At 37.3% G+C, this 13,113-nt stretch overlaps 1 protein-coding gene across 3 annotated transcripts in view; it reads left to right on the top strand.

The window, feature by feature from the left end:
• Lyst (lysosomal trafficking regulator) overlaps positions 1–13,113 on the top strand; it is a 175,270-nt gene that overhangs the window by 30,815 nt on the left and 131,342 nt on the right. For all 3 annotated transcript variants that reach the window (XM_029468643.2, XM_029468642.2, XM_021180035.3), the window contains exon 4: positions 12,180–12,270. In XM_029468643.2, coding sequence (XP_029324503.1) covers positions 12,180–12,270 — 91 coding nt within the window. The remainder of the gene's footprint in view (positions 1–12,179; positions 12,271–13,113) is intronic.

Below are 13,113 nucleotides of genomic sequence, written 5' to 3'. Positions count from 1 at the left end.
ATTCTTACTGAAACTTACTTTCTTATCCTGCCCTAATGGCAGATTCCTGCCTAAGCTCATGTTCCTGTCATGGCCTATGTCAGATTCCTCCTGGAAGCCCATTTCCTTGTCCTTGGCCAATGTCAGACTCCTGACAAGCGGTACCCCAAAAGGCCCTTCATATATATTCATCAATAAATCTAATAAAAGAATATAATACTTTTGCATAGAATTCTATAAAACATTATTATAAGAAACCATGGGATATTTAATTAAGTAGAAAATGATTCAATTTCCATGTGTTCAAAGAATCATACTGTAAAGGTATATGTTTTCTCTAAATTGACCTATACCTTCCAGTATAGTCCCAATCAAAATCTCTGGCTTTTCAACTAATACTGTTATGCAGAAGTAATTTATTACAGTCTTTGTCCATTCCATATGCAAAATTCAGTTGTGTTTTGGACACTCAGAAATATGTGCATCATCACCGGAGTCATTTTAAATCACCCTCATTATCTCAAAAAGAAAGCTGTAGTCTAGCCATCCTTTTCCACCCTCCTCCTAGCCCTAAGCTACCACTAATCTGCTTTTCATGGCTGTAGATTTTACTTTCCCTTATAATCCACAAAATATCCTTTAATCTATTATTTAAATGTCTAAAATCATCTAAGTCATAATAGCAACAATAGTTTTTCTAGTAGTGTTTTGTTATATTTTAGAATTAGGCATCTAAATGAATTTGAAATGGTAACATTATGCTTTGATTAAATTATTTTATGTTTTGCCTACATACATGTCTGTGTACTGTGTATGTGCCTTGTACCCACAGAGGCCAGAAGAGGGTGTCAGATCACCTGACATTATAGTAACAGATGGTTGTGAACAGCCATGTGTGTAATGGAAATTGAACCCAGATCCTTTAGAAAGGAGCTTATGCTTTTAACTGCTGAGCCATCCTTCCAGTCCCATAGCTTATAATTTTATTTGTATTTCACTGACAACTAAATATGCTGAGCTTTTTTTCCCTTATAAGCTAAAAAGCATACTTTTTGTGAGTCTGTTCGAGTTATATGTCCTTTTTAAGGCTAGGCTATCTGTTTATTATCCAGCATAACAGTTATTATGAACTGTGTTGGATTGTAAATATGATAGATCCCTTTGTGAAATAACCTTTGATTTGTAGCTGAAGGACTAAAATTACTCAACCTTTAAATGCAATAATAATTTTTTATCTCTTCTTCCTACCTAGTCACCTTTTGGGAAAAAAAAAGCAATGATAGTAGGGACACTAGATGCTGTCTTTGGAGTTCAGACAAAGTGTGGACACTTTGTCCCTTCTTAGAATTGGGAACAAAACACCCATGGAAGGAGTTACAAAGACAAAGTTTGGAGCTGAGACGAAAGGATGGACCATCTAGAGACTGCCATATTCAGGGATCCATCCCATAATCAGCCTCCAAACGCTGACACCATTGCATACACTAGCAAGATTTTGCTGAAAGGACCCAGATATAGCTGTCTCTTGTGAGACTATGCCAGGGCCTAGCAAACACATAAGTGGATGTTCACAGTCAGCTATTGGATGGATCACAGGACCCCCAGTGGAGGAGCTAGAGAAAGTACCCAAGGAGCTAAAGGGATCTGCAACCCTATAGGTGGAACAACAATATGAACTAACCAGTACCGCCAGAGCTCATGTCTCTAGCTGCATATGTATCAGAAGATGGCCTAGTCGGCCATCATTGGAAAGAGAGGCCCAGTACAGGGGAACGCCAGGGCCAAGAAGTGGGAGTGGGTGGGTAGGAGAGTGGGGAGGAGGGTATGGGGGACTTTTGGGATAGCACTGGAAATGTAAATGAAGAAAATACCTAATAAAAAAAATAAAAAATAAATAAAAATAAAAAAAATAGAATTCATCTATATTTGGTTGTTTGAGATAGTAAGTGGAGAATGACCATTTGAGTCCTTAAAGGAAATTAGTTAACAAGATGTCTCTTAAGATGGAATCCCACTAAACACAAAACTGCACATTGTAGAGCAGACTTCAGCTTTTGTATGAGTAGCGTCATTTTTTGAGTATTTGGGGGAAAGGGTGACTTACACCTTTTTTCCTCCACTATAAACCCATTTTGCTTTACCAATATTTATTATTAAGAATTAAGTAGACTCTTTATTGAGATAGAATCAACAAAGTAAATGTGCGTATGTAAACTATATAGATGGATGAATTTTGACATGGGTTTATTATGTCCCTGCAAGCACTGTCACACTCAGTGCTCCACCATGCCCTTTTCAGACAGCCTCTGCCAGCTGTCCACTGTGAGGTAACTGCTGTGTGGATTGCTGGCATCTGAGTGGAATTCTGTGATCACAGTTTGCCCTCTTGTGACTGAGCTTGTTGAATCCATGCTCTCGCATCAGTCAGTCAGTCATGTTTGTTTATTTGTTTCTGATTAGTGTTTTGTTGTACCACAGTTTAACTGTTTGCCTGTTGCTCAGCCATTTAGATTGTATGCATTTGGTTATTATGAATATAACTGCTGTGGACATTCTTTTAAGTCTTTTTGTGTTTATATCTTTCATTGGGCATGGAAATTACAGGTGAAAGGACAGTTATTTGTGCAACTTTGTAAGAACCTGCAAGTTGTTTTCAGTGGTTGAGCCATTTTTCAAAAATGTTCATTAGCTTTGTATGAGAATTTTAGTTGTTCTATATATAGCTTCTCTAAAATTTATGCCATCATCCTTCTAGTATTAGCCATTTTTAAGTGAGCATGAAAACTTTATTCCTGACAACTAAGGATGTTGACTATTTTTAGTTACATATATATATATATATGTATATAATATATATACATATAATATATATACACACACATATGTATATACATACATACATATATATTATATTATATGTGTGTGTGTGTGTGTAATGACTACTCTTTTCTGCAAGAGATATGTGTGCTATGACACTGGATGTGGTAGTTAGTACTAAACTGTATATATATAGTTTCCTGTCCTACATGTAGATATCTATGATGAAGTATAGTATATAAACTTAGCACAGTAAAAGATAAATAATAATTGATAAAATAATTCCACAATTGATAAAATTGTGGAAATGTGCTTTAATAAAAGTTATTTAAATTTTATGAGTTATTTCTGGAATTTCTTTTATTGTAGTAACTAACTGTGGGTAACCAAAACCACAGAAAGTGAAACTGAAAAAGGGGGACTCTTGTACGTTGTTTTATGAATGTCTAAGTTTGTTCCATTTTTGAAGGCCCATTTTTTTGTCATTCAGTACAGTTCTTCATGTATTAGAGGTAGAAGTCTTTGTTAGCAATCAAATATTTTCTTTGTGACAATCCCCTTCACTCCCCTACCCGTTCCTCCTTTCTTCTTGTATTATCTTCTCTTTGCTTTCTTTTCTTCCTTCCTTCCTTCCTTCTTTTGTTTTTTTAAGATAGGGTTTCAATAGGCAGTCCATGCCTGCCTCTAATTCTCCATTCTCTTTTCTAGGCTTATCCAGTACTAGAGTTACAGAGCTATGTGCCATTGTACCTGGCTGTCTTTTCATTGTTAAGTGTTCTTCTGTTGTTCCTAAGTGCTAGGGATCAAACCCAGGGTCTCTTGAATGTTAGGAAAATACTAATCCACTGAGCTATTATCCCCAGCCTTAACAGTGTCTTCAGAAAATGGAGTTCTCTTTTGCAGTGGTACTTCCTGTTCTAAAATTTTATATCTTACAACCCTAAAGTTGTAATATATTCTCCTACTTTAAAAGCTATTTTAATTCATGTGTTTATTTACTTTTAATGTAGTGCTGGGGCTTAAAGCCAGAGTGTTATGAATACAAGATAAGCATTCTACCTAGAGAGCAATATTCTCAGCCTTCCTAACTGTTTAGTCTTGTTTTTCCTTATATCTGTGATCTACTTAAGAGTTACTATTTGGGTGGAGTGTGAGGTAGGCGGTACAGTTCTTACACTTTTCTTCCACACACGTTACAGTGTCTTCTTCAGAGCCTTTTCTTTCCTATCTGAAAATATTGGTGATGTTGGAAACATAACGCTACAGAGGAGTCAGAGACCCAAATACACTATGTTCATGGTCTGGGAGAACTCAGGAGAGTCACTGCTTTGCAAATTAACTATGTATTTAGTGGTTCCTATCTGTACTTTCTGTTCTGTTCACTGCTTTGTTGTCTTTTCTCTCACCAACACCCACTGACTTGATTACTGTGATTTTTTTCTTTTTTTTTTATTGGGTATTAATTTCATTTACATTTCCAATGCTATCCCAAAAGTCCCCCACACGCTCTCCCCACCACTCACCCACCCACTCCCACTTCTTGGCTCTGGCGTTCCCCTGTACTGAGGCATATAAAGTTTGCACGACCAATGGGCCTCTCTTTCCAATGATGGCCGACTAGGCCATCTTCTGATTCATATGCAGCTAGAGACACGAGCTCTTGGGGGTACTGGGTAGTTCATATTGTTGTTCCACCTATAGGGTTGCAGATCCCCCCAGCTCCTTGGGTACTTTCTCTAGCTCCTCCACTGGGGGTCCTGTGATCCATCCAATAGCTGACTGTGAACATCCACTTATGTGTTTGCTAGGCCCTGGCATAGTCTCACAAGAGACAGCTATATCTGGGTCCTTTCAGCAAAATCTTGCTAGTGTATGCAATGGTGTCAGTGTTTGGAAGCTGATTATGGGATGGATCCCTGAATATGGCAGTCTCTAGATGGTCTATCCTTTCTCACAGCTCCAAAAACGAAGACCAAAGTGCGGACACTTTGCCCCTTCTTAGAATTGGGAACAAAACACCCATGGAAGGAGTTACAGATTACTGTGAATTTTAATAAAAGTAAATCCAGTAAGATGGTGTGGTGGGTCAATGTCCTTGCCACCAAGCCTAATGACCTGAATTCAACCCTTAGAACACACATGATGGAATGATAGACTGGCTCTGCAAGTTATCCTTTTATCTTCACACATGTGCCATAGCATAAGTACCACTCAAATAAATAGGTAAATAAATAAATAAATAGATAGATAGATAGATAAATAAATGTTTTTTAAAAAGTAAATTCAGAAATCGATCATGTAAGTCCTCCGATTTTATTCTATCTCATCACCAATGCCCATTCTGGGTCCTTTAGGTTTCCCTATAGATTTTATTCAGTTTGTCATTTCTGTAACAATACTCAGTGTGCTTTCACTTGGGATGGTGTTGAATCTGTAAATCAACTTGGAAAGAATTGGCACTATTAGTTTCACCCAGTCCATGAAGATGGTATAAATAGATTAATTTGGGTCTTTTCTGATTTCTCTGAAGTGTTATGTTTTCAGTATAGAGATCATGTATTTTTTTATTAAATTTTATTTCCTTTTGATGTTATTGCAAATGTTATTTAAAATGTAATTTTCCTGTTTGTTGTTTATAGAAATAGAGTTGCTTTTCTTGAATATTGATGCCATATCCTGTGCTTTTGTTAAATTCATTTACTAGTTCTCCATTTTTTTTCTGTAAATTCCTAAGCACTTTTTGTGTCAGCAACCATGCCATTTATCAGTAATGACAGTTTCATTCTTTTTCAGTTTTTATACCTTAAAATTTTTCTGGAGTGTTTCTACATAGAGGCAGATGGAAATGGTGGGTGAGAGTGGACTTACAGCTTCTGGGTGTAAACAAGGTGGAGTGTGGCTGTTTTCACTGAATGTGGCTTGAGTTTCTTAGTCGCCTTTGATCAGGGTGAGGACATTTTCTCCTAGTCTCAGTTCACTGAGAATTCATAGCCTTGATGGATGCTGAGTTACAGAAAATGCCTTTTCTACATCTGTTGAGATTATCATTGTCTTTCCTTTCAGTTCTTTAGTGGGGGTGAAGTACACAGATGGTTTACTGTTGAACTATGTTGGCATTTCTATGATGAGCCCCATTTGTTAATGATTTATTATGCATAACCATTTTAATGTATTAAATAGGCTATTCATTTTAAATGGCAAAAGATCTTTTAAATGGTTAATATGACAGATTTTAAGTTTATATTCATATATATATACAATACATACACATATGCATACATACATACATACATACATGTATGTATGTACATACAAGATAGGAGGACCTAATTGGGTGTGTAGGTTTCCACCTACTCTAAGGGCCTGAAATCATTTTATTCTATGTGAGTAATTGACTAATCCTTGGTCTCTAGGACCCTTGACTTTATATAATGACAGATTGCTTTTTTTTTTTTTTTAAACTGGGGGTGGGGACAAGGACTTCTTTTTTTTCTCCTTCATACTTTTAGGTGAATCTGGTAGCATTTCCATTTTCTAAAAAAAGAGTTTGATACAAGTCTATATTGTATGTTGAACATATTTCCCCATATTTTCTCTACCCTTCTTTTCTCTCTCCTCCTACAGTGTTTCTTAGTACAATTTTCTTTGAAATATGGGTTTCTTAAGAACCTTACTGGTGTTCCCTCAGTATTACTAAAGCCATATCTATAACTATTTTTGAGACACACCTTTCTGTAAAATGAATGTATAAAGCCTGTTGGAAAAGCTTCAGAATGGTTCTTAGGAGTGACCTTGTCTAGCTGATAGTGCTTGGTGTTGCCTACCTACGACCTTTCTGAAGCTTTAACAGAGACTGCTGTGGACACGTAACAACCATGCTCTGCTGCAGGAGAGGCTGGGAGAGAATAGGGACAGCCTAGAAAAAACTGCAGCTCGAAGGTCAAATCTTCTGTTAGTGAATTATTTTGATATAGCTCATGACTAAGACTAGTTTGTAATATTTTAAAAAGAGTCATTAAAAGAAAGAGAAAAATATGTGACAGAGATCTTATATGATGCACAAAGCCTGAAATATTTACTGTCTGATCACATACAAAATACATTTTCAATTCCTGGTCAATTCAAGAACTATCAATATAATGTCTGGCATCAGTGGAAACTGGTATACAACTACTCTGAGATGTTAAATTTTTGACAAGGCTGTATTGTTGCTCAGAGAGAGAGAGGTGCAGGCTTAGAGGTACCAGACTTTGGTATTTGCAGAACTACTCAATTTGAAAACCTCTTTACAAAAATTCTAAAAGCCAATTGAGAATAAATTTTTTTATTTATATAAAAAGAGTAGAAGAGTATCTGCGTTTGGTGGCTGATTATGGGATGGATCCCCGGGTGGGGCAGTCTCTGTATGGTCCATCCTTTCGTCTCAGCTCCAAACTTTGACTCTGTAACTCCTTCCATGGGTATTTTGTTCTGCATTCTACGGAGGGAGGAAGTATCCAGACTTTGGTCTTCCTTCTTCTTGAGTTTCATGTGGTCTGTAAATTGTATCTTGGGTATTCTAAGTTTCTGGGCTAATATCCACTTATTAGTGAGTACATATCATGTGTGTTCTTTTGTGATTGGGTTACCTCACTCAGGATGATACCCTCTAGATCCATCCATTTGCCTAAGAATTTCATAAATTCATTCTTTTTAATAGCTGAGTAGTACTCCATTGTGTAAATGTACCACATTTTCTGTATCCATTCCTCTGTTGAGGGGCATCTGGGTTCTTTCCAGCTTCTGGCTATTATAAATAAGGCTGCTATGAACATAGTGGAGCATGTGTCCTTATTACCAGTTGGAACATCTTCTGGATATATGCCCAGGAGAGGTATTGCTGGATCTTCCTGTAGTACTATGTCCAATTTTCTGAGGAACCACCAGACTGATTTCCAGAGTGGTTGTACAAGCTTGCAGTCCCACCAACATGGAGGAGTACTATTGCATATGACAGCAAGATTTTGCTGAAAGGACCCTGATATAGCTGTCTTTTGTGAGGCTATGCCAGTGCCTGGAAAATACAGAAGTGGGTGATCACAGTCATCTATTGGATGGTACACAGGGCCCCCAATGGAGGAGCTAGAGAAAGTACCCAAGGAGCCAAGGAGCTAAAGGGGTCTGCAACCCTATAGGTGGAACAACATTATGAACTAACCAGTACCCCGGAGCTCTTGACTCTAGCTGCATATGTAACAGAAGATGGCCTAGTTAGCCATCATTGGGAAGAGAGGTCCCTTGGTCTTGCAAACTTTATATGCCCCAGTACAGGGGAATGCCAGGGCCAAGAAGTGGGAGTGGGTGGGTAGGGGAGCAGGGCGGAGGGAGGGTATGGAGGACTTTTGGGATAGCATTTGAAATGTAAATGAAGAAAATATCTAATAAAAATTTGAAAAAAAAAGAATAGAAGAACCAGTAATATTTTTAGTGATATCTACACAGGACCATTCCAAGTAGAACTCTTTATTCCTATTCCTACTTGATATCTTGTTTTATTATTGGTTTTTTTCCCCCTTGAGACAGGATTTCTTTATGTAGTCCTAGCTGTCCTGAGACTTGCTATATAGGTCAAACTGACCTTAAATTCAGAGATCCTCTTGCCTCTGCCTCCCAAGTGCTGGGATTAAAGATATATGTCACCACGTGTTAAAGAAATGCAATAGACAAGTGGATTTTTAAAGTGTACTACTAGCTTTGAGCATGGTGGCACCATCTATAATTTTAGCACATGGACCAAAAATATAGGAGTATCACTGTGAACTCAAGGCCATCAGAGTGAGTTTGAAATCAAATCTGTGTTGTATAGTAAAGCCCTGTCTATAACAAATAAGCGAACAGACATAGCAACAAATAAACGGGGACGGAAAAATATTGTTTTTCAAAGTGATGTGTACAGAAGTGAAAACAACCATTAGGAAATCGTTTTTAGCAAAGCTAAAAAACAAAAAACCCAAACCAAACCAAACAGTACTTGTTAAAAGACTTGTTAAGTTTCCATTAGCTCAGTAGCTATACAGTTAGGGAATGAAAAAAAAAAAGATTAGATAATCCTAATGAAGAAATATTTTTTATGTGTACAATACATATATATTAGAATAAAATTCTTAGAGAAGAAATGAAGAATAGCAATGTGTTATGCTGTTAGGATATTATGTTTTTCACATTTGGAAAGTTAAGTTTAATTAGAATACGTAGACACTATTTGTAATCCCATTGAATAACTGCAGTAATTTTGCATTACTTTCTGGCTGGCATTCATATTCCTTGCTATGTCAGACATTCCGTGACAAAGTCTCCACTGATGTCTACCTTTGAGCCTCCTAGATATGTGTCTGGGCTGGGATCTCAGCCTTTCCTTGACTCGCTTGTTCTTCCTCCTCCTCCTGTCACTGTGGCTACTGGATGTCTCTATAGAAACAGCTGTGCCTGATACCTGGCAAGGACTTGTAACACGCTTCTTCAACTGAACTCAGAAAGGCACACCTCAGTGAGAATGGTTTCATTATTTATTGTTGCTAGGGGAAAAAGGTAAAGGCATGATCTAAGTGTAAGTGTTATGTAAGGGAAGGTATGACATAGACTCACTTCTGTATGTTAGGTCATGGAAAAACCCTGGAATGGCTCTGTGCATGGCATGTGTGGGTGTGGCGTGTGTGGATCTGGTGTTAAGGAACAACCCTTATTTCTAGATACTATATCTATTGTGCATACTTAGGATTTGGGGAGATAGACTTACCATTCCATTTGAAAGAACTGAAAGCCTACTTTTCCAGTGTACCATCAAATACAAGAAAAATATTTATGGATTTCAAAGAACAGAATTACATGAGGAGTTTCTCTTAAGACCAGAAAGGATAAAAACCAAACAAACAAGCAAAAAAACCAAACCAAAACAAAACAAAAACCAAAGTAAGAATATATGGCTGGCACTTTAAAAAGTAATAGAATCAGGGCTAGTGAGGTGGCTCAGTGGCTCAGTGGGTCAAGTTGATTGCAAGAGAAGTGTGTGCTAGGTTTGCTCTCAGGAGAGAAACAACTCCTCACATCTAGACATACACTGTGGTATCTGCACACACAAAAACACATACAATAACATTATTATTATTATTAGGGAGAGCTACACCAAAAAGAAGTTGTTTTAGAAATACAGTAATTGTATGAAATAAAACATTGTTGCATTCAGCTGCTAGTGTATCTCTTCTCTCCACCCTAGCATAGCAGGGTCAGGCCCCAAAGGTCTGTACTTGCTGCCATCTCATCCTTTTCAAGGGTTTGTGGTCTATAAGTCTATGGTGAACTGAGGGGAACAGGAGCCTCACAGAGTAGATATTGCTGGAGCTGGGCTTTGTATGGTGGTTCCAGAGCACGCTGAGCAGCAGGCGGGGCAGGGATGTCGTTCACATAGCCGTGATGGTTTGCCAGTGTACTGTTAGAGAGCAAGAACTCACTCACCAGGACGGTTTGTTCCCTTAGAATATTGTGAGGCCAGCCACTAAAGACTCAAATGTGGACAACTCCGAAGGATTAACAAGCTAAAAAACTATTTACTTTAAGACTAGGAATCTTTCTTTAACTCCTTTGACTCTGCAGCTGAAACAGGTTCTAAGCCTCTCATCATTACATTTCACTCCATTAAAGCTGTGATTGTCAATGTTACCAGCTCCCTCCAGCTGCTTAAGGCTTTTCAGCCATCTTACACAGCTCAGAAAGGCCAGCTTGCATCCTGTGAATGCCATTCCTTTCACTGCTCTCTTCTGTGGTGTCTCTGACTTCACATCTTTGTAACAGTCTGTTTGTCAATCTGTTCAATAGGCTTCCTTCAGCACTGCCCACCCTTACTTCCTTGAAGACTTTTGGAGCTCAGAATCCCATTGTCATCAGTTCTCTCATCATTCTGCTTGCTCTCTGGAAACCCTTACTTATGTCCTAGGCATCCACCCAAGTGATTTTCATAGCTTAAGTAGACAGATTACATTAGGGAGAGCTACCTCATACACACACACACACACACACACACACACACACACACACACATATATATACATACAAACAAATATGTTATATATAATTATAATTAAATAACTATATATTATATATAATATGACATCTCCATTTAGACACATTAATGTCTCAGATTATATATGTCTAAAAAAATGCATCTGGGCCAGTGAGATGGCTTAGGTAAAGGCATTTGCTACTAAGCCTAACAGGACATGCATTAAATAAATAACATATAATTAAAAAGATTAAGTCCATCCATCATCTCTAGCCTAACTTAGTATCTCTCTCAGATTTTCTTTCTTGGTGGAGATATTATTGTCACCTAGTTACCTAAGCCAGAAACCTGTGAGGAGTTTTTTCCTCACTTGTACATCATTGAGAATCAACTATGAGCCATTTCAGATCTACCGGATAGTTTCTCATGTCTGTGTGTCTGTTTGTTGCGGAGTCACTTAGTAATCATTGTGACTCTGCTGCTAACATTGGCTGTTCCTACTTACCCCAGTTCTGCCTAGCAAATCTTGCCTTACCTTGCTTCTCTCCCCAAGGAATGGTATGAGAAGGAACAAGTCCTGGCTTAACTGTTCATTAGATACTGGGCCACTCATGTCTCAAGTGTCCCAGCTATAGCTGTCTGGTTGCAGCCCTTCTTCCACACTTCTGATGATTGTTCTTGTTTTCTGAACTCCTAAACTGAATACCAGTTCCATACTAGAATGTAGTTCAATACTAGGGAGAAACTATATGTTTTCTATTGTCCTGTCTGTGTGTATGTATTTTATGGTCCAAATAGAGACCTTTTCCAACATGGGCCGTTTACTTCAGAAAGAATAAGAGTGTGAAATTAATATATTTAATTATCTTCACTGATAAATCTTTTCATATGTATTATTAATTTTGCTTTCTTTTAAAAATTATTTTCTATTTTTTATATTGAACTACATGAAGACTTAAATTTTGTAGTAACTTTGTTATTAATTAATAGCTTATAGGATTTAATTTTTTAGTTTTACTTAACAAGTCTGTTTTTTTTTTTTTTAAATAGGTGAGGAATTCTTGCAGTGTGCATGGTGTCAGTAACAGCTCTTCTTGAAGTATTAGTGAGAATGTGCTAAATACCATCACACAATCTTACATTCTTCTGTGGTAGAAATGCTTATAAATTGAAAAGGGTCCACAGTTTAACTTGGACTTAAAATAGGTTAATTTGATCCTCAGTTTTCAAATGTAACCTTTTTTTTTTTTAAGGAAAAGTTTTGTTTTTGTTTCAGTTAAATGTAGGATGTTAGGAATTAATGTGTCTTCGGGCCTTAGAACATGAAAGACTTGTGTTTCTGACACAGGCCCTGACATGCAGAGAAGAACTCCTGACTCTTCTTCTGTCGCTCCTTCCCTTGGTGTGGAAGATACCTGTCCAGGAACAGCAGGCAACAGGTATGTCCTTTTTTACAGGTCACCTGCATCATCAAGTCCCGATGGGAAAAGAAGTTCATTTGCAAAGCTGCTTTTTTCTGATCAGTTACCGCAGCTTCAGATGCAGAGCAGTAGATACTGCAGGGATATTTTTATTATATATCTGGTATGAAAATACATTAGGCAAGAACATTTTTATTTCTTCTAGTAATATAAAAACTGCGATGCTAGGGGGACTTTTGGGATAGTATTGGAAATGTAATTGAGGAAATTATGTAATAAAAATATTAAAAAAAAAAAAAAATAAAATAAAATAAATACACAGGTATTAAATAAAAAAAAAAAAAAAAAAAAAAAAAAAAAAAAAAAACTGCGATGCTTCTTAGAGGCTTACACAAATGACAAATGCAAAATACATGAAGAAGCCGAGTACTTACTGAAAGAAGTTACGAGGTGCGCTGCATTAGGAAGATGGGTGGGGAAGACTTTGAAGAAACAAATTACAGCTCTTTGCTTAAAGACTGCTGTCGACAGTATTTTCTTTAGTTCAAATTTTCTAATTTTGCTTTTGAAGTCATATGTTGTCTCAAGGCTAAATAGAATTATGAGGTCAATAGGTAATTTTAATTTTTTTTAAAATTTTACTTTGGTTTGGTTTTAGTTCTGGTTTTGTTTTTTTGATGCATGGTTTCTTTGTGTAGCCCCGGCTGTCCTGGGACTTGCTCTGTAGACCAGGCTGGCCTTGAACTCAGAGATCGACCTGCTTCTGCCTCCCAAGTGCTGAGATTAAAGGCATTTGCCACCATTGTTCAGTTTTAATTTCTGATTTTGGTAACTGTGCATGTATAAGCACATGAACCTTTA

The sequence above is a fragment of the Mus caroli genome, unplaced genomic scaffold (assembly GCF_978045245.1).
Source record: "Mus caroli unplaced genomic scaffold, Mus_caroli_1 scaffold_15, whole genome shotgun sequence".
Classification (NCBI taxonomy): domain Eukaryota; kingdom Metazoa; phylum Chordata; class Mammalia; order Rodentia; family Muridae; genus Mus; species Mus caroli.
Note: the sequence above shows the minus strand (reverse complement) of the source record. Positions and strands in the feature narration are given on the sequence as shown.